At 39.5% G+C, this 22771-nt stretch overlaps 2 protein-coding genes and 1 long non-coding RNA gene across 4 annotated transcripts; 1 reads left to right on the top strand and 2 right to left on the bottom strand.

Annotated features, from left to right (window-relative positions):
* Positions 1–2607: 2607 nt before the first annotated feature.
* On the bottom strand, positions 2608–4470 carry LOC126796124 (uncharacterized). The gene has a single exon (XM_050522888.1). It carries the CDS (start codon positions 4445–4447, stop codon positions 2855–2857), a length of 1593 nt encoding a protein of 530 aa, XP_050378845.1. The 5' UTR covers positions 4448–4470; the 3' UTR covers positions 2608–2854.
* A 9889-nt stretch (positions 4471–14359) lies between these two features.
* Positions 14360–17290, bottom strand: LOC126796126 (uncharacterized). Its single transcript, XM_050522891.1, has 2 exons — positions 15788–17290; positions 14360–14692 (listed from the first exon to the last, which is right to left on the bottom strand). The coding sequence occupies exons 1-2, from the start codon at positions 17223–17225 to the stop codon at positions 14682–14684; spliced, it is 1449 nt and encodes a 482-aa protein (XP_050378848.1). The 5' UTR covers positions 17226–17290; the 3' UTR covers positions 14360–14681.
* Positions 17291–18584: 1294 nt separating this feature from the next.
* Positions 18585–22437, top strand: LOC126796139 (uncharacterized). Of its 2 annotated transcripts, XR_007672307.1 has the most exons (8): positions 18585–18721; positions 18794–19002; positions 19135–19230; positions 19710–19798; positions 19902–20030; positions 20890–21010; positions 21978–22056; positions 22263–22437. It is a non-coding gene; the product is annotated as an uncharacterized LOC126796139 (long non-coding RNA). The 2 variants fall into 2 exon arrangements; XR_007672308.1 differs by lacking the exon at positions 21978–22056 and having other exon boundaries at positions 22263–22434.
* Positions 22438–22771: the final 334 nt, after the last annotated feature.

Here is a 22771-nt window from a genome sequence, read left to right as displayed (position 1 = left end):
TAAAAACTGTTTTAATCTTATAAACCACTAACAAAATTGATATATCATGCAAAACAAACATAACTTGTTATTAGGAACTTCTTCATAGTCATTAATTTGAAGAATACGAACAGATCGAGTGATTTGAGTCAAAGTAGGTAGTTTGGTTGAGATATCAAGTGGTGATTATAGGGTGTGCCTTGCAGCTGACAACGCCTAGGCTAGTATAAGGTAAGCAAAATCTCAAATACCTATATCCAAACGGGGCCTAACATATTTTGGATTTGATTCATTTCTCAGCATCATAAAGGTGGAAGATTAATCAACCCACATTTGCGGTAGCAAGCAAATCTTCATCAGCCAAGCCACCAATCCGGAAGTACTCCGCCCAGAATTTATGTGCGGGGTTGAGTTTCAAGCTTGGATTGTGCAAAGCAAAGCACTCTTCCTCATTCATAGACTCATAGTGACATCAGTTAGATAAACATGGTCGTCATTGCCAGCATAATCGAAATAAGAGTAAAGTCGAACCAGAATAAACTGGTCCCGTTCTGTAGGCTGCTTCTTTCATCCATGGCTAGCTTTATGACGAGCATGATTGAGGTGGGTGGCAAAAATGAATGCGGAATTTGAAATGAGGGAATGTCATGTCTTCAAAACGCACATGAATCTCAACCACTTCACTGGTATCCTAACCAGTTTTTCTGTCGGACATTCATTTGGGAGAGAATCAGACATAAGAGTAGTATGTCTGATTGAGGCTAGAAGCTAAACTGAATCTTTAAGAGAACACCGGAGCTTTACATAAACAACTATTGCCAAAGTCGATAATGATCAGTCAGCAAGTGAAAGCTACTACTCATTCCTTTATCTAAACGTGGTTTTTGGCGTGTAAACACTCTTTTCCAATGAATAAGCAATAACTGAGATGGACAGCTTTGAGTTTTGACAAACTATTGGGCACCAAGTTCATTACGAAAGGCTGCCTCAATTACAATGCTTGTACATGAAACGAAACAATAATAGATCGAGCTGACCACATTTATCTGCAGATTGGGTGTTGGGGTACAAATTTCTTCGTGAGACAATAAATCAACTAAACTTTTAGTCTCCTACTGTTAAAAGGACATGCTCATAGTTATCAATCTGAAGAACAAGAAACGATGGAGTCCAAGTACTTGTGCCTGATAGTTTGGGTTGAGACATTAACTGATGATCTGAGGGTGTCCTTCAGGAAAGTGCACAAAGCGTAGTTGATAAAGTGAACATAATCTCTAACATCTTTTGGATCCTCTAATTTCCTAGCATCATAAAGACCAATAAAGGGGTGGTAGATCAACCAACATTTGCAGCATCAAGCATTTCTTCTTCAGTTTCAATCGTATTACAAATAAGTTCTAACGTATTCACTCAGCGTTCAAAAGTAATCAGAAGGGTTGGAAATTAACACAAATGTCTAGTTTATAAACTTGTAATACATTTAGACATACCTATTTTTGCAACAACATCCATTATGCCAGCCTCAACATCATCCATTATATCATTTATAGGACCATCCATTTCATTTCTAGGTTTCTATTGCGATGCCTGACCAGAAAAGGAACTGGATAGATAAAAAAACACTTTTCGAAGGAAACTCCATATCAATGTACGGATTGTAAGCACAATCACACTAAACTCTTAAGGCTCTCAACAACATTAATGAGCAGACAGAAATCATATTCGTACAAACTTACAAAGCTTATGAATATTTCTTGCACCTGTCTTGACTACCCTGCTTTGTTGAGCTCATATGGAGCCCTTAAGGGTTAAGTTGGCTGCATAACATTAGGGGACATTGGAAGTCTTCATGACTCCTGGACTACGGCATATAAACCCTTGAAGCTATTTCAGATTATCAATTTCAACTCTCCACTTCCTACCCTCTGTAAAACCTGAGGCCTAAAGTAAAGTATCCTGAGTATTTGGCATATAATGGCTCTACTCACTTAGCTCTCACACCTTAATTGTAGAATAAGAAGGAGAAAGTACATAACTAATATATTCAAGACACAACTAAACATAAATTGAAGAATTCAGGGTTTAGGGTAAGTGGAAGCTATTAAATCCAAATGGCAGCCATACACTTTGTTATTTTTTTTCAATACTACAGTTTTAAACCAGTTATTAAATCCAAATTCATTAATGGCTGTTCATTATGGATGAGCAATAATCAGAGAGACCATATTCTTGCAACCTTCCCTCTCCTTCGATTGGTTCCACTAGTTTAACCTTATTCATGAATTTTCACTGCTTCCAGAATTCAATCAAAGTAATTTTGTATATACAATAGCTGACCATCATGAGAAAAGTATTTCCCTCAACTAAAATACACGAGTTTCAGTGTTCTACACATAATATTATAGCTTCCAACAAAGGCAGAGACAGACACTCCCTCACAGAGATACTGTAATGAAGTTACATCAGCTAGCATCTTGTCATCAACTATGAGATTTTAACGAGTTCCTTTATCTGACGCATTTATTTTTCATCTCAGGATTATTGCAGCACCAACTTAATATACAGAGAGCTATGTCTTAAATGATATATCGCTCAAATAAGAGTGCAGGCTAAGGAGAGCCACAAACATATAAGAAGATAAAAAAGGATTGAATTTGGTCATAGGAAACAACTAGCAATACTTGGAGAACTATACAACTGTGGCTACAAGGCCATCAATTTCCAGTCATGATCACAAGCAATTTCAAAACTATACTGGTTGTTGATATAAGAACAAAAAACACCCCAAACACATCAATATATTACCCCTCTCAACAAAAATGAAAAAATTAGTAGAGAGTTCCTAACCAGCGCAGGGCAGTGAACCCAAGGCTTCTCATCTATCTGCCTCATTACTGACAGGCCAATCCAGAAACTTGTAACCTGCAAGTGACGGCGGGAGAAACTTCTGTTCTGCTGAAGGATCATCAGGCGTGTATATATATCCTTTCCCGTACCCAAAATCCTTCATTAGCTTAGTCGGCGCGTTCCTCAAATGAAGAGGCACCCCCTCATTCTGTCCAACAGAACTCCTCACCACTTCTGCTGCATTCTTCATCGCCTTATAAACCGCAATAGACTTCGGAGCCAAAGCCAAGTAAGCCACACACTGTGCAAGAACCACATTGCACTCCGGCATTCCAATAAAATGACAAGCCTGGTAACAAGCCACAGCCTGGTTAAGCGCCAACGGATCCGCCAACCCCACATCCTCACTTGCAAACCTCACCAGCCGCCGCGCAATGTACAGAGGCTCCTGCCCTCCCTCAACCATCCTCACCAGCCAATAAATAGCTGCATTGGCATCACTCCCTCTCATAGACTTGTGAAGAGCACTGATAAGATTGTAGTGCTCTTCCCCGGCTTTATCCGACGCCATATGCTTGCACTGCATTGCTTCCTTGGCATCCTCCAAGTTCACACCAGCTGCCGAATCCGGCGCAGTGACTCTTGCAGCTGCAGTAGTAGCTGCAATCTCCAACGCATTGAGCGCCACTCGAGCATCTCCATCGCAATTCGCGGAAATGAAATGAATAGCTTCCTCATTCACACCAACTTCCATCCCTACACTGCGAATCAATCCGATTTCGGAGTTTTCGACAGCTCGCCGGAGGAGGAGCTCGATGTTTTGGGGGTTTAAGGGGCGGAGATCAAGAACTCGAGAGCGAGACAAGAGCGGCGTGATGAGATGGAACGAGGGGTTCTCAGTGGTGGCGCCCATGAAGACAATGCTGCCGTCCTCGATCACCGGCAAGAACGAGTCCTGCTGCGACTTGTTGAACCGGTGAACCTCGTCGACGAAGAGAACGGTTCTCTGGCCGTTGAGCTTCCTCCTCTTCCTGGCCTCGTCGATGGCGTCCCTCACGTCCTTGACGCCGGCAGTGACGGCGGAGATTGAGACGAAGCGGTAGGGTTTCGCGGCGGAGGAGGAGAAGGAGTTAATGAGGGCTTTGGCGATGGAGGTTTTTCCGGTACCCGGTGGGCCCCAGAAGACGAGGGAAGGGAGGCGGTCGCATTTGATAGCGGAGCGGAGGAGCGAGTTTGGGGCGAGGAGGTGGTCTTGGCCGACAACGTCGTTTAGGGTCTTGGGACGCATGCGCTCCGACAAGGGCTGGTGGTGGGTGGAGGTTGCGGGTTTGTCGGCGGAGTTTGGGGGCGGAGGAGGTGGGGTTTCCGGGACGAGGAGTTTGCGGCGCTTTGGGAGCTGTTGTTGGTCTTGGGATTGTGGATTTGGGGATTGGGAGAGGAAGAAGCGGTCGAGCTTGGGCTGAGAGGTGGCGGTGGGAAGGGAGGCTGTGGTGGTGGGAGAGGAACTGCGGTTGAGAATCCAATCGGTGGCTTTGAGAGCGGAGGTGCCGCCGGTGGCGGCGAGGGCTTCGGCGGCGAGGTCGGTGGGGAAGCCCATGTTGAGAAGCTGCTCCATTTCCATGTCTCACTCTCACTGTGATCGAGCTTCTTTTTTTTAAGAAAAACTAAAAAAAGAGAGTAAATGGCTGACTTCGTTTTCGTGCCAAATGAGCCAATGAGCGGCAACAACAAAGTGTACCAAAGTTAACTCGTTAAGATGTCAACAATTAATTATTCTGTTTACCCATAACACGTATTTAACTAATTATATTAGAAAAAGAAAAATAATTTTTAAAATATGAATAATTAATTAAAAACCAACATAATAAAAATAAGCTAATAATTTTAAAAAAATACGCTACGTAGATTATATACTGAGTATATATAATAATTTTTCCAACTAGCTATGCTCCCAGCTGCATTATTTGATTAATACAACCGGAGTTCTCAGGGATTGAATTAACTTCACAATTGTACTATGTGCTTGATTTGCTCATCAGACATTATGATGAAGAAGTCTGCTATCTCAGGCAGTGTATGCATGGGGAGATCGTGCTAATGACTTTTCCGGCAATCAAAAGACAGAACAGTCTTCATATGCATCACTAGCAATGTTTCTTAGAATCGAGGGAAATGGTGTTAAAGTTAGAGGATATGGTCATCAATTGATCTATTGACTGGAACTGCATGCATGTTACTACATGCTTCTGATCAGGTTCAAGTCCAATGCAGCTAAAGAGATGTTTATCCGGTCCACAGAGCAATTTCCCTTACAGAGGTTGACAAAATTCAATTTGCCACCCATGTTGATCCGGGTACAGTTTTCATCGTACAACAAGAGTTTACCCATGTTGAGAAAGTTGATTGGTTTAAGGATAGTTACTAGATATATGCCGGGGCGGTATTTGTGTATGTACATGTAGATCTGTGTTTCCCAATCATCAAGGTTATCATGTAAGTGAAATATATATAGTTCTGAAGTAGTATACTTATAACACAAAGTATCTGACAATCTAAGTACTTAAGTTGATACTTTGTTTCCATATATATATATTGATTCTATTAAAAAGATCAAATGAGTGTGTCCAAAGCTGTAGCCATAAAGGGGTGCCATTGTCACGTCCCAAAAATTCGAATGATAAAAATTTTGATTCGAAATCATGAAAAATTCTAAAATAATCTTAAATATATTGAAAATCATCTTACATCAACAGTGTATCGAAACTAAGTTCAAAGTACGACTCAGTCGACTTGAATAATACATCACTAATTTATATACACAAGTATCAATATAGTTGGAAAATGTAATATTCACTCGATGCTCACCAAAAACGAAAGAGGTGATCCCTCAGTAATCCTCCGTGTAAGCTCTCTGAGTCTGTTAATCTCCACTTGTAGGACTATCCCATACACCATCGATTTGGTACACCGGGATTGTAAACACAAACCCGATAAGTTTTACATCTCTTATGAGTAAACCAACATTTAAACATACATCACAAAACAAATGAAATGTAACAATTAACATTTTTAAAACATGTGTACTCATGAGACCCGGGCTAGGAAGCACGGAAACGCAAGGGAATGTGTGTTTCCCGCTTACGAAGCGGAATCACTACGGAACCGCGACGGAAACGCGTTTCCATAAAAATGTGTTTTGGAAACGCGGTGGAAACACGAGTTTCCGATAAAATAAGGTTTTCTATGTTTTTTTTTTCTAAAAAAATGAAGAGCTAGACCTACTTTCGTCGAGTCAAATGACTCATTTCGACATATTTTCGACCACCCACTGAATCGCCGAGTCAAAGTATCCCCAATAATGACTCTTTATGATTCCCCCCCCCCCCGGTCATGATACATCTCTTCAAAAAATGAATTCTCACCCAGAGGGTTAGATCATAAGAGGTAAAATAACTCATGTCTACAAAAACAAATAACATCTATAGTGACATAGTACTTTCTGGTGGGTGGATGATAATACATATATCCTTTTTGATTGCTTCCATATCCAACAAACACACACTTGATCGCCCAGGAATCCAACTTCAACTTTCTATGGCTTTTAGGGAAATGAACAAAAGCCACACAACCAAAAACACGAGCATTTATATTATGAAAAGAGAGTATGGATACATGAGATGCAAGAACGTGAAGATGAACTTTTTCCTGAATGACACTAATGGAAGACGATTGATAAAATGAGCTGAACCTGCTACAGCATCACCCCACAAATACTTAGGAATATGAGCACTAAATAATGGAATAAGCCATATCAAGGAGATGACAGTTTTCCTTTCGGACACCTCATTTTGCTCTGGTGTTTGTTGACATGTGGTTTGGTGAATAATCCCATAATCTTTCAAAAACTGTTGAAAAACATGACTGACATACTCCCTCCCATTATCAGAACGAAGAATCTTAATTGTACTATTATATTGTGTTTGGACATGAGTATGAAAATCTTAAAAAGCAAGAAAAACCTCATCTCTGATTTGAAGAACAACCCACTACGACCTAGTGAAAGCATCAATAAAAGACACATAATACCGCATACCCGTGACTGTAGGCTCTTTGAAATGTCCCTAAACATCAAAATGAATTAATTCAAAACGAGTATGACTCTTAGAAAAATTCGGAGAATAGGTAGAACGATGACTCTTAGCAAGGACACATGTTTCACAACTCAAATAAGACTCATCCACACTAATAAACAAGGAATGCATGCTTTTTTTCATAACGTGGAAAGATGAATGTCCCAATCGGCGATGCCACAACCAAATTTCACTTATATGAGTAGAATTTGCAATCAAGTCAGTGCATGGATGTGCTCCTGGCTTAGCTCCTACATATGTCTGATCCAAGTGAAACGATCTACCCCTTAAATTCGCTCGACCGAGTATCTTTCTGGTGAGAAGATCCTGAAAAATCACATACATGGGAAAAAAGTCCACAAAATATTGAGATTCAGTATTCAACTGGGGAACATATAATAATTGATGTGATAAGTCAGGTACATATAGAACATTATAGAGTTCTAAAATATGAGTGATACAAACTGACCTCTCCCTAGCACATGAAAAACCTCACCATTAGCATAAGTGACATAGGACTCTGGTGGACAGACAACTTAATAATAAAGTAAGATTTATCATAAGTCATATGATCGGAGACCCCATAATCAATAATTCAAGTAACAGAACCAACAAAGTTATAAACTTTCAAAGCCATATCGATCTTACCACCAGCCCGAGGTTTTGTAGCTACATAAATGTTACCATTTGTGCAGTATTGGCCCAAAACATGTTTGGAGTCGTGCGAGAACTCAACTCTCCAACTATTCTTGTCATCCAACTCGCGAATAGCATTCTCAGCATATCTCATGTGGACAAAATCAATAAAAGCATAACCATACGATCTCCTTGCAACCCATATTCTTCTGATAGATTTGAAGTTACATAACTCAATATCAAGCTCACCTTCTAAAACCCGAAAATCCAAATTGCCAACATACACACGAGACTTTTTTTTTGGTCGAGTGTACTGATCAAATCTATAGACAATGAGTTGGACCTGGAAATAAGTTGGGCTGGATCTGATTAAGCGGGTCGAAGTGAATCTGGGTCAAAAATACTAAAAACTGGGTTTGATATAGGACTCGTCAACGGGACGGGCCTAAATAAATTTAAATAAGTGGCGGGCCGGGTATTTTCAAAAATACGAAGATCCAAACCCGCCCACCTAAGGCGGGCCTTGCGGGTTTTTACGGGCCGGGCCTTACGGGCTTATATTAGAAAAACAATATAATACTCTAATTTAAGGGTTTGAAACAATAAAAGAATTATTAGAAAACATTCTAAAACAAAAGTCACAAATAAATTCTAGTTTTGAAATATTGTCGATCAAGACCATGTGATCGATATATATATTTAGGGACCGTGTAAAAATTTCATCCAATTCGGACCTCGTTTAACCGTCGGAAATTTCGGTCAACAAAAAAAAGAGGCGTTTTCACATAATAAAATCTCATTGACCGGGGCTTTGCCAAATATATTTCTTCAATTCGACCGCGCACGATAGGTAACAAAAATTAGGTGATTTCAAATATGTAAACAAATTTCCACATTCGTATCTTGTTAATTGGTCTCCCCTTAGGGCATATTAGTGTTGTTTTTGGTTTACCGGAAATTTCGACGGTTAAACGAGGTCCGAATTGGATGAAATTTTAAAATGATCATTAAATATATATATATATATATATATATTGATCACATCAGATGGTGTCGATCGAACCGAGAAGTTTCCTTCATATAGTCACTTCATAATGTGATAGTTTTATTATAAACCTAATATAATGTTATAATACATTAGTGGACACTTCGGCGATCGACAACTCAAATTCAAAATATGGTCGATCGTCACCAGTAGATGTGATCGGTATATATATTTAGGAAACCCGTACATATTTCGTTCGTTTTGGACATGGTTTGACCGTTCGTACCAACGGTCAACTAAAAAAGAGGCGTTTTGACATATTTAAACCTCATTGGCCGGGGCTTTGCCAAATAGATTTCTTCAGTTTGACCGCGCACGATAGGTAACAAAAATTAGGTGATTTCAAATATGTAAACAAATTTCCACATTCGCATCTTGTTAATTGGTCCCCCCTTAGGGCATATTAGTGTTGTTTTTGGTTTAACGGAAATTCCGACGGTTAAATGAAGTCCGAATTGGATGAAATTTTAAAATGATCATTAAATATATATATTGATCACATCGGATGGTGTCGATCGATTCTGAGAAGTTTTCTTCATATAGTGGTTTTCATAATGTGATAGTTTTATTCTAAACCTAATATAAAGGTTAGAATACATTAGTGGACACTTCGGCGATCGACAACTCAAATTCAAAATATGGTCAATTGACACCAGTAGATGTGATCGGTATATATATTTAGGGAACCCGTAAAAATTTCGTCCGTTTTGGACATGGTTTGACCGTTCGTACCAACGGTCAACTAAAAAAGAAGTGTTTTGACATATTTAAACCTCATTGACCAGGGCTTTGCCAAATAGATTTCTTCAGTTCGACCGCGCACGATAGGTAACAAAAATTAGGTGATTTCAAATATGTAAACAAATTTCCACATTCGCATCTTGTTAATTGGTCCCCCCTTAGGGCATATTAGTGTTGTTTTTGGTTTACCGGAAATTTCGACAGTTAAACAAGGTCCGAATTGGATGAAATTTTAAAATGATCATTAAATATATATATATTAATCACATCGGATGGTGTCGATCGAACCGAGAAGTTTTCTTCATATAGTGGTTTCATAATGTGATAGTTTTATTATAAACCTAATATAAGGTTATAATACATTAGTGGACACTTCGGCGATCGACAACTCAAATTCAAAATATGGTCAATCGACACCAGTAGATGTGATCGGTATATATATTTAGGGAACCCGTAAAAATTTCGTCCGTTTTGGACATGGTTTGACCGTTCGTACCAACGGTCAACTAAAACAGAAGTGTTTTGACATATTTAACCCTCATTGACCAGGGCTTTGCCAAATAGATTTCTTCAGTTCGACCGCGCACGATAGGTAACAAAAATTAGGTGATTTCAAATATGTAAACAAATTTCCACATTTGCATCTTGGTAATTGGTCACCCCTTAGGGCATATTAGTGTTGTTTTTTGTTTACCGGAAATTTCGACGGTTAAACGAGTTCCGAATTGGATGAAATTTAAAAAATGATCATTAAATATATCTATTGATCACATCGTATGGTGTCGATCGATTCCGAGAAGTTTTCTTCATATAGTTGCTTTATAATGTGATAGTTTTATTATAAACCTAATATAAGGTTATAATACATTAGTGGACACTTCGGCGATCGACAACTCAAATTCAAAATATGGTCGATCGACACCAGTAGATGTGATCGGTATATATATTTAGAAAACCCGTAAAAATTTCGTCCGCTTTGGATATTGTTTGACCGTTCGTACCTACGGTCAACAAAAAAAAATGCGTTTTGACATATTAAAATCCTCATTTACCGGGGCTTTGCCAAATTGGTTTCATTGGTGTGACCACACAGAATCGGTGACAAAAATTAGGTGATTTCAGATATGAAAACGATTTTTGGTGTTCGCATTTTGGTAATGGATCTTCCCTTATAACATATTAGTGTTGTTTTCGGTTTACCGGAAATTCCGATTGTCAAACAAGTTCCGAATTGAATGAAATTTTTACAGGGTCACTAAATATATATACCGATCATATCTATTGGTGTCGATCGATCCCAAGAAGTTTCCATAATATAGTTGTTTCATAATGCAATAGTTTTATTCTAAACCTAATAAAATATGTATGTATAATATTTTATTATTTGGCGGGCTTTTACGGGCCGGGCCTTGCGGGCTTTTGGCGGGCCAGGCCGGGTAAAAGCCCGTCGGGCTTGCGGGCCTCCGCAGGCTAAATGATGAGGCCTACCTCTACCCACGGAAGCGGGCTTTGGCGGGGTTTCTCGTTGGCCGGGCCGGGTAAAAGCCCGTCGGGCTTGCGGGTCTCCGCGGGCTTTTCGGGTCCGCAGGCGAAATGATGAGGCCTAGTTTGATATGATAAAGCGGGTCGGGTCTGCAAATCTTTGAGATGAAACGACAACGCTTGCTTGGAAAAAGATCGTTGGCGATCTGGAGGTAGAACCGGTCGGAGAGAACGACGAACGATAGCACTCAAGATATGGTTGAACCGGTCAGACTGATATGTGGCAGCAATCAGAGCAAAAGTAATTGTCGGCAATCGGAGACAGTCGACAATAATCGTCGCCGGGAACTGGCTTGTGGCGATAACAAGACGACGACTTTGGACGACGTTTGACTGATCTGTGAGTAGCAGGAGATGTGGAGACGGCGGAGGGACGTTGGGCTAACAAGGCAGTAATGTCGAATTCGAAATTGGAGTCGCACGGATAGGATGCCCAAACAAAAGTCGGGTTCCCAAAGCAAAGCTGAAGAAGATGACGAAATTAAGAAGATAGAATCCTAACAATAGGGTTCAATTCTACGAATAAATTGCGGCAGAAAAAAGAGAGACAAAGTCCTTTCAAATCTTTATTCTAATACCATGTCAAATATGACACGATTTGGAAATGAATTTTCTGAAATCTATTCATCCCACACTAGAAGCTATATATAGAGAATATATTGTACTATAACTCTATGTGCTATGTATTACCATATATATAATAGATAAGTACTAACTACATGATGTGCATACCTAAATTACATTCTATGACTCACGCTAAAACTCTAGAATGTTTCAAAATGTTAAACACAACGCACACTTGATGCATGGGGCTGATAGTGAGCTTATGAGCATTCAAATGAGTTGACCTTGCAATCAAACCTAACTTCCAATACAAGTATCAGTCGCAGAACGTTGAAATTTATAAACGAAAGTGTAGATCCCATGCAAACTGCTGCATTCTCTGTATGTTTATGTGATCTCAGGGAGTTGATAGTTGAAACAAGCAACAATCGTCTTCCCAGAAAGGAAGTGACTGGGGCAACTCCAAAAGGTGAAACCAATGTGCTAGCTGAATTTGATGAAACTGGATGGTCTTTGATGAATGGTGACTGGTTCTTTCGTATTCCAAATAAACTCAAGCAAGACGACCAGATCTTTGAAATTATAGGCAACCGAAAGGTGAGCATGTTCAAGAGAATGTACCTTAATTACGCACATATCAGCAGTGAATCTTCAACTCTCAAGTATCTTCTTGGTGCAGGTAATCATTCTTCCTGGAAGAAAACTTGAGTAAGAAACCAGAAGCTCCTCCAAGCAGGAAACTGAACAGAACTTCATGACAGCTATAGAAATCTCCAGTTAGTTTCCCTATGGAAAAGCTGTGGCCTTGCTTCAGGTGAAGTCAGGATTCCTAGAGGTAATAGCCTTTTTTATCCTAAATTTCTAATACAGTGATCCTCAAAGATGATTCTAGCTTTAGTTGTTTCATGAACAGATCAAGCAAGAGTGGCTGTTATTGCCTTGGATCACATCAGCTTTCATACTTCCAGAAGTTTCGTCGTCAGATAAGGGCTATGAGTGTTTAAACGAATCGGATGCCTTACATACCTCCTGTGTCGACCCTTATGAAGCTGGCTTTAGCCACTGCTGTGCCTCCTGTGTCGACAATGAAGCTGGCTTCAGCCACTACAATGTGCTAAAAGGTAGCGAATGCGGAGTAGTGAGATGCTTTGGTTGCATTGAACATTAGCAAATGACTATCACAACTTATGGTTAAGCCAACAAATAAGGCACAATGTGCATAAGATCAAACATCGTTCTGAATTTGATCTTGGCCCATCTATATAAGCTATTATATGCAGGACTATCTTATGTAAGGGACCGCCAAAATCTCATGTGCTTATAATCTCATAGACCTCCAACGCCCTTCCATTCCACTCTTCTTCGTCATATCTAGGTCGTTAACATGATGGTGCACTTGACGACGGTGATGACACCATGGGTCTTGGCAACCACCAAGGAAATGAACATTCAATCATGATCTCTCAAGGGATCATTCAGATTTATCTGGCGCTTGACGCAAAAATCTCAACCTCAAGTAAAGGGGAACAATTAACCTAAGCCATGGTAAATGACATTGTACTTGTCAAATGTGGGTTTCAAAACGCATTAGTATAGGTACTTTTTAAACTGTCTAACCTGGGGCTGGGGATGCTGACCAGAATATAATAAAGAATCCCGTCCCCAAACTAGGTGCCAATCTATTATGTAAAAACACAAACATGATTTCAGTCTATAACCAACCAATCTACATCATAAGGTAGACATGTTCCCTAGAGCAATAGACCAACTCCTACATCAAAGGTAGACAAGTTCTCTACAGCAATAGACCAACTCCATACAGTAAAACAGTAGCTCCAAATCATGTTTGAGCACCAATGCATGGTGCAAGCACCTCTTCATCAAGGCGGTCTACTTCAGAAATTGATACATTAGTGAACCGTCGATTAAAAAAGCCATACCACAAGTGGCATTGAGGTATACTGATCATGAATTATAAAAATAGAATGGGAATTGGGAAGCAAAACATGCTTTTGATGAAAGGGACAAACTTCATGAAAAGAAAAATTATAGCAAAAACCTGCAAAGCCTTTTATGCTCGAGACATGTTTTCTTGTTTAATATTTTCATCCCCATGGATCTCTGAACCCATGTTTGGAAAAGGCATAGTAAGAGTCAAAAAACAACGGCTGGGAAGACGGAAACAACTAGAATTAGGTAAATACTATACAGCACTTTCCACAACTGCATTCTGTCGCTGAGACAATATGAGACAGACAGAAGAATTTTCATTCAAATATTTCAGCAATCTTTTTTCATTTTCCTTCTGTAATAATTTATCGGTAGAATATTATTGAAGATAATATTCGACCATATAAAGATATATAACCACATAGTAGACCAGTTCACTTAACAAGGTTAAAATTACAACAGCTGGAAAAAAAAACAAGAAAACAAAAACAAAAACAAAAGAAAAACTCTTCTAACTTGACCAGCTAACCCTCTTCGCTCAACTGCCCTCCACCCTCACATACTCATCAGGTGGGATTTCTAAAATCTAAACTAGATCTAAGCTTTGTCAACAATATAACATGCGCTGCCACCGAAATGAACATGAAAATGCCCAGGTATTCACTGGTGACTATAATTAGCTAAAATAAGTGCCAAATCTTGTATTGCTTAATCTTATAATAATCAGGATCATATCAAATCCAGCAACAGCCACGAACTCTGCAGTTAACTATCATTTTGGTCAGAGTGATGTCAATACTCGCTCCCTCTTTTGCCCCCGCGAGCAATAGGAGGCTTATTAGATGCAAACTAACGCACTAACAGACATCGAACAACTTAGGCTGATATACACATCTGGGGAAGGAAAACAGAAAGTAGCCCACTGGATAGACAAAATCCACCATTGATGTCAAGGGTACAGAAGAAACCCAGATTACAAATGAAAACTAGGGCTCCCTGCTTCCAAATTAGTGAAACCAGCATATGATCTGTCCAATGACTTGAACATTACAAACTTTCTAATAAAGTATTTGAAAGTGATTACATATATTAGCCAGAAGGTTTGAACATACGGGCATTCCAGTTGTGAAATATTTTAGTGAATTTTGAAGTAATAAACAATTGAGCAAGAGGATCATAGGGTGTTTTAGAATCCACCCTTCTTCTGCAGATATGGTCACAGTTTCTTACTGTAGCCCTCCTGCTCTTCACCTAGCACCTAAAAAGACATAACCAAAAACAGATGAAAGAAAATCCGATAAAATTGGCACGATTAGCTTGACCCTTACATTGTTTATCACAAATGACAAAGAGGTTTTCAATTTCCATTTCCTTCATATATTAATTTAAGAATATGCTTAGAACAAACCAGATCCTTGAAATTGCTAGGCTTTTCCTTGCATAAAACTATAAATGTAAAGACAATTTTGCTAATTTTCTTCCATAATAACATGGCCTACTTCTAGACGCATGACAGGAAAAATAAGAAAGAGATAGTACTGTCAACTTATAGATTAGGAAAATTCTAGATGCAGATTATTTATGCCCGTGTTGCACATTAGGATTAATAAAATAGTCTCAGTTCACAAAAAGAGATGAATATAATAGTCCACTTGGATAGATGTGGAAGAAAGAATCATGTGATAATCTAAACAACTCCAGGCTGGAAACAACTAAAAGACTAATCAATCTCAATTATTAATCAATACACTGTAAATTGCTTCACTCTGATTGCAACTGACCTTTCATCAAATTAAAAAAAAAAAATATATATATATATATAACTTGAGCACTCTTCTGGTATCATATTCATTATTACCAGCTGCCAAATCTACGAGACTAATCCTTTGTACAATTATAGTTGTTTCCATGCGGATCCCAAAACATGGAGCACAATTGAGCTATGACTATTCAACTAACAGTTAACACTATTATAATGTGATTATCTATATCTCTGTTCTTGTCACCTCCTACAATTACCTAAAGCTAAATATTAATTGTCATGTGTTAGATTTCTCACCACTACTAATTCAAGACAAACCAAACAAAAGAGAGCCCTTCATTTATCCCCAAACATATTATCATATACACAAGAAACAGTGTCAATTGTCAAAATCAAAAACGTTTCCATATTCAAGATCAACAAGATCCAAACTACCTCAAATAAACAAATGCTTGATTCGTATTATTTAACTTAAAACCATATCATGAGTAAAAGTAACATACTAAAGGTAATAAAAAACACACAAATTTATGTAATTTTCTATTTGTCATATAGCAGACGCTTGCGCCGCCATGGAAACAACAACCTTACCATCTTGAATTTGATTCAAAGCACCACCCGCGCCGCCTTGTCTTGCGTCAACTGGAACCGGCACAGGCGCCACAGTCTGGTAAGATGAAGCCACTGGGCCTCCAGCTGTGGTGTAGTACACTTGCCTCCCAGCATTGTCGTAACCAACTTGCGCAAATCCTTCACTGTAAGCAGCCACCTTTGCTTGTTGCTGCTGCTGCTGCTGATGCTGCTGTTGCTGCTGAGCTGCCACTGCCGTGTTGTACACTTGAGCGTCGCGGTACACCTCGGGAACCATTCTCTGTGGCGGCACACCATAGTAAGCCTGCCCGACTGGTCCAGTGGCCGGTCTATGACCAGGCGGAGCCTGATATACACCAGCAGGTGTGGAAACGAGGTACACAGGCTGCTGCTGCTGCTGCTGCTGCTCACCAGCACCGGGCGCCGCCGCCACGTGATAACTTCCAGTGTTCATGTGCCTCTCTGGCAGATAACCGGTGGGAAACTGCAGGTGTGCTGGCATTGGGACCGGAGCGGCTCCCGGCCCCGGAGCTATGTTTTCTGGAGGCTTCTGAGGGTAGTAATCAGCTGTGTAAGCTCCACGAGGGTTCGGAAGCTGCTCATCTCCTTTTCTCTGATACAGAGTCGGCTCGTGACCGGCGGCAATTTGCATTCTGTGAAGCTCATGAATCTGCCTCTGAATCTCCAATTGCGACAGCGCCGGTTCGGCGACCAATTCCGGTCCTCCGCCGCCGCCGCCGCCGGCCAGAGTGTTCTTCACCAGCGAATCAGGAACCGTCGGAGGAGTAACGGAGTCGGGCAATTTGGCCACCGGAACGGCGGCGGCGTAGCCTTTATCGAATCCGAACAGGAAATCGGGGTTGGTGGAGGCCGGAGCGGTGGGGGAGGAGCCCTCCGGTGACTGGATCTGGACAGAATTCAAGGCGTCGACGAACCACTGGCGCTCGGACTTGGACTCGTTGGAGCCGAAGCTCGCCGGAGCGGGAGGATTGGCCGGAAAAAGGAAGAGGCGGAGACGCGCGGGCTTGGGGGAGGCGCGGTAGAGGCGGTCGCACTCGATCATCATGTGGTCGAGGTCCTCGTCGTTGGTGACGGAGATGAGGGCGTCGAGATCCTCGCCGGGGAGCTGGTACTTGAAGCAGAGAGGAGGAGCGTCGGAGAGGGAGTCGGAGATGGAGGAGAGCTTGGAAATGAAGGCGGAGAGTTTGATGTTGCGATCGACGGCGAGGATTTTGGTGTCGCCGCCGACGTAAGCGAGCTGGTTGTCGTGGGGACGGGGCTGGATTTTGCCGCCGTAGCTGCACAAGAGCTTGACCTTGTAGGCGGTGGAGGAGGGCGGAGGAGGAGGGGGCTGGTCGTCCCAGGAGGGAGTGTCGCAGTCGACTTCGCGGGAGCGTGGGGAGGACTCGCGGGAGTCAGGGTAGGAGTAGTTCTCCATTGCTGAGAAAGCTCTGGAGGGTTTGTGTGCGCAAGTGGAGACCAGAGAGGGAGGCTCCTCCTTCGACCAAAAAAATAAGAGAGGTTCCTTCTCGACCTTTTGGTTTTTGACATTGGAAAAAGAATAGAGGCGTGAGTCGCGTGACGGGGAAGGCTTTTTGATTCGGTGGAATATAAAATTGATGATTTTATTCCGACCCGAAAATAACAAAGGGCAAATTTTCTTTTTACTAGGAATATTTACAGGGTAATTTCGATCCGAAAAAGTTACAAAAATAAAAAAAGTTTTGGGGTGATCTAAATACACCTCCATAAGGTTGTAAAGTATAAAATGTCATAAGTATTTAATTATATATCTAAATATGAATCTTCTTACTATAGCTATTACATTTAAATTATTACCAAGGTTCTGAAAACGCTAAGTGTTAGTCGGACAGAAAGTTAGGGACTAACATCTAGTCGGAGGACTAAGCGGTTTTTCATTTTTAAATACGAATGCATATATTTATATAAAAAAATATAATTGGTATTATAGTAATCAAATATATTGAAAATACTCAAAACATAGATAAAATATTCCACAACAATGGGACAAATGTGATTTTAGAAATTCAAAAGCAATTGTGAATTTAATTTTTCCAAGCGTATGCCTGAAAAAAATTCAAACTTAAGCTGCTTAGGTACTAATTAAGCAGCTTAGATGGTCGATTCAGCGGATTAGTAAGCCGACTTTCAGCTTCCCGCCTAGCTATGGGAACTAGGACATAATCTGGCGATGTGTGATCGCCTAGTGCTTAGGTGGGAACTAATCAAACATAGGCGGAAATTTTTAGAACCTTGAATATTACTCGTTATATGTAATTTAAAAATAATTTAAATAAAAAAATTTGAGATTGCATAAAGACAATTTATTCCTCCGCGGGATTTTTTTTTGATACATGCGAAGGGGATAATAAGGGAATGAGATATATCAATTTAATTATCTTCAAATAAAGCAATTATAGGATAAAATAAAATAAAATGTGGATTTATGGAGTTTAGAGTTTGAGCGATGAAAATAACCTTAAAAATATAATCAAAACTGATAATGGTACTAGAAGACTTACAAATGAGAACTTCATTTACTAAATTATATATTTTTATACATTATGTCCAAATTATCAAAATAACCCCATATAAAACGTCATATGAGAAATTTACCCGAAGAAAAATAATTTGCCAGAAAGTTACGTATTAGTATTTATCCAAAATAAAAACTTACATTCAGCAGAAAGTTACGCGCTAGGATTTGTCCCGACCGACCGACAGATGATCGCTGCCCGTAACGCACCGTTTTGGACTTTCTTAAAGTTTCTCTCTCAAAATCTCAAAATTCAGACTCGTGAGTCCAAATTTTCAAAGCTCACCACAGCAGTAATGGTGAAAGCTGTGATCGGAGAAGAAACCCAGCTCAAATTAGCCGAGGCTCGCCTCGAGCAATCCTCTACCGCCGCCCAGGTCCTTTCTCTCTCTGTCTCTCATCGCCGATTCTCAAACTCACCGTCTTCTTCTCTCTGTTCCGCAATTCAGGTGGGGCTCGTCATAGGCAAGCTCAGCCCCACTCTAGACCGAGGCTCGTCTTTGATCTTGTCCCGACTCCGCCCAACGACGACGGAGCGCTGGCTTGCTCCCTCGCCGAGCCGGACAAGAGAAAGGGGCCCAAGGCCAAAGCTCAGTCCTCCTCTGATTCCCAGTCGGTTTCTATCGACAAGGATCGGGTCGCCGAGCATGCTCGTCAGGTCAGTTGCTTTACATGCATTGCTGATTGCAGCTTGATTTTCAGTTGAAGATTGATCACATTTTGGAGTTTTTGATGATTCAGCTTGTGTTTCCATTTTTGGTTAGGGTTTTGACTGCGTTTGATGTTTTAGGTGTCGAAAATGTTGGTGGGAGGGATGAAGGTGGTTGGGATTTACGTTTGGATTAGCGAAAATGCCTTCAAGAATTCCAACATTGTGCTTTGTCAGGTGTTTTTTTTGGAAGTGAATTGAATTGATATTCGTTTAGTGCATATATATGTTCCTTTACAGGTTGTGAGTACCCGAGTACTGATATGCGTAGGCTGTATGTTTTTTGATGTGGATAATAGGTTTGTAAAGCAGTACTGTGCCAGAGAGCGGTTAAAGTAGCTTTCTTTGTGTGATTAGTTACAGTTGAAGTATGTAGAAGAGAGGAGATTGCTAATGTGTACGACATTGGCTAGATTTAACTTCTCATTTTCTGAAAGCTACTATTTTAGAAAGTGTGACTATATATAATCAGTCTAGAATCTATATGGTTCTGTTATGATGAATTCCCTGATTAGTGCTAAGTTTCTTAATTTATAATATGAGAACCTGATGAGAGATTGTTTTTGGGACTCCTATAGTCGTTTAAAATTTATGCCATGCTTATTCTGAACAAAAGAAAATTATTTTTGTTTTTATTAATGAAAAGGCTTTTGCAGACTGTAATGGGAGTTGCCAGAGCAGCACCACTCTCTGAGAATGATTGGGATGAGAGACTTCTTATTCACATTTGTTATAGTCCAAGGAGGTATAATTCCTATCTCAATTCAAGAATGCTTTCTTGCTACATCATGCTCTTTTCATAATATGGGAGGTGATTGCTGGCTCATGAACAAGTTTATCTTTTGTAGGTGGACATGTCGGAATTGTATGGTGACTTCAAATATTACATCAAGCAACCTAAGACCTTGTGACTTCAAATTGGGAAAGGTTCTAACTTCCCTTCAAGGATTTAGGTGCATGTACAACTTTGATATTAGGTATGGTCTTTTGTTTAAACATGATATGTATGTTTAATCATGAGCTTATTTAGGTAGAAATGATGCTGCAATTATGGCTTCTGAAATTGATGCATCATCAATGTGATGGCACTTTAAGGCAGATTGTATCCTCTTTCTAATGTTTCTGGGGGATGATTAGGGGGTGACTATGATATTATCTTTATGTGTATACGACCTATATGAAAAGATTTGGTCCTATTCTGAAAGTTCAACCTATCAGAAAACATTTGCTATATTTATAATGCAATTGTTGCATATATGTAGATCTTAGAATTCATTGTTCTGCTTCAATGAAAGGTGGTTTTTGAAATTCTTTTTCCATCATGGGGTTCTATAAAATAGAGGCATAGTAAAACTAATGAAGATGAAAGAGTAAAAACAACTTGAATAATTTCTCATGCAGTCGGGTCACTTTTTCCTGTTCTTTCATATTATTCAAATTTTACTAGTTCAAAGAATCCTTTACTGTTACACTAACTTGCTTGTTGATGATTTCATTATTAAGCTACCACAATCTAATCAAAGTTGTTATGGAGTACGTTATCAGTTACAAGTGTCGATCATGTACAGCTTCAGCCATAGACCTCATAAAATGTTTGGTTTCGTTTGCATTGTGGAGGCATTTTAAAATTCAACGTTGAATTTGATCCTCATTTCTTTTCCTTATCTGTTGTATTATAATTTGCTTGGCTTATCAGACTTTTACTTGAGCCACCTGATATGATCTTATAGGGCTGAGAACAATTTATTAGTAAATAGTGGTCTCTGTATTTTCATTAGTGATACCTCATTAACTGGCTTTAGAATGTGGTCTCATGGTATAATTAACTATTCTCAGGTTACCAATATCTTAGAAGAACTCATCAAATGTTCAGACTATGAGTGAAGCCCTTTGTCATGAAATTTAAGTTCATGCTAAATATTTAAAAAGTGCAAAAGCTATGGTGGATGGAAATTTGGTAAGTAGTTTAATTTCGTGAACATTTGAACTTGATTTGTTTAGATCCTACACAGATCTCTGCAATCATTCTTTCCTGAAATTGTGAATATGGAAAAGCTGCAACCTTCACATATCTTTTAATTCACTGGATCCAATTATATGTTATGTCATAATGTTGACGTCTCTGATAGTACAATGATTTCCCAATTCCAAAAATGTTTTTTAACCTCAGTTGCGTTTCTTTCAAAGAAGTAACCCATTCTAATATATAAAAATACTAGAAGGGAACTATTGCGGCATGGTGTTAATTTATTGTCTCCAGTTTGAACTGATGCATCTAAATCATTAAATCAGTGACTGCCAGTTTGGTATTTCATTTTTGGTTTTTATTTATAAGTTAGTATGGAGGAAACTTTAGGAAAATTTAATGAAAAAAGCGTAGGGTGGGTGAGAAATTGCAGATAAAATAGTCAATACCAAAAACAACTTGAGTTGACTGCATAAATTTCTTTCACTGTCGTTATTCCAGAGATTGTACTCCATATCTCTGATCCTCCTTTCCTTTTTCTTTTAGTCCTTTTATTTTCTTTTATCTCTTATAACAGTTGAAATCTAGAACCAAAAACAAAAGAAATGGAAACTCGGCTCTAAATCTAAGTATCTAACCTTGGCCATAAGTTAGATTATTTTTATTTTACTGCATGATTTTCTCCATTTTTATTGTTTCATAGATTGTGCTTCTTATCTCCTTTCTGGTTTTCCGCTCTCCATTCTTTTAGTTCTTTTATCTGCCTTCTTTTCTAAGTAACAGTTGAAATCTAGAACTAGACACAAAAGTGTTAGAAAGTGGGCTCCAATTATTATCTTAGGCATAAATTTTATGCTTTCCCCCTTTCATTTTCCCGGGTCATCAATTATTGATCTCTCGATGGACTTTACTAACTTCAGCTTTAATGTATGTTTTTCTCTCTTGCATAAAATTTTAGGTTGTACACAATGATCTAAGCACGTCAGATGTTTTGCATGAAGTATAATTGCTGTTACCATTTTTTGAAGGCACATAAGGTGTGTTTTTGTATCTTTAAGTTCATTTTTTTATTCTGAGATTCAATTTAAAGTTTGTATTCTAACATTTGTCTATATTGCGTAAAATATGCAGCCAAAAAGATGCTACAACCAAAATATGTCTCTTAATTACAATCTCTTGTTACAAGGGAACACCTTTGATTCCATTTATAAAGAAACTGATATGAGTTTGTTTGTTTTTGTAGTTGCACCCGGAATTTATGATGGGTTGCCTACGTATCCTGGAAGGGATCAAGCCACTCGTAGTTCAAGAGTTCCAATGAGTGAATGACTCAATGGAGGGCTTTGATTTTGGAATTTTGAATAGTGTTTATGATGCGGTTGCAGATTATTTGACTCTAGATTGCCTACATACCCTTGCGGGATCAAACCACATGTAGTGCCGGGTTTTTGAGATTCCAATGGCTAGATGACCCATTTACTTGAAATTTGTGTTTGAGGCATATGTGAGGGTTTAAAGTCATCGAGTTTGCATTCGAGCATTTAGAGAATGATTTGATTTTTCTGGTGCTTGATGAATTTGACTAGCGTGTCAGGAATTTGACTGGTGGTCAGAAATTCGATTTAGGATATGTGGTTGCATCTAGTGGGTCGCTAGATTGCCTATGTACCTGTTTTGAGGGATCAAATCGACCGTAGTTCATACATTTTGGCTTTCATTTTTTGTCTGACATTTGAGCTTGATGGATGCGTG

The sequence above is a fragment of the Argentina anserina genome, chromosome 5 (genome assembly GCF_933775445.1).
Source record: "Argentina anserina chromosome 5, drPotAnse1.1, whole genome shotgun sequence".
Lineage (NCBI taxonomy): Eukaryota > Viridiplantae > Streptophyta > Magnoliopsida > Rosales > Rosaceae > Argentina > Argentina anserina.
This window is presented reverse-complemented; position numbering and strand designations above follow the sequence as displayed.

Excerpts from the sequence above, each read along its gene's own strand:
- LOC126796124 (XM_050522888.1), bottom strand. The coding sequence starts at position 4,447 with ATGGAAATGGAGCAGCTTCTCAACATGGGCTTCCCCACCGACCTCGCC.
- LOC126796126 (XM_050522891.1), bottom strand. The coding sequence starts at position 17,225 with ATGGAGAACTACTCCTACCCTGACTCCCGCGAGTCCTCCCCACGCTCC.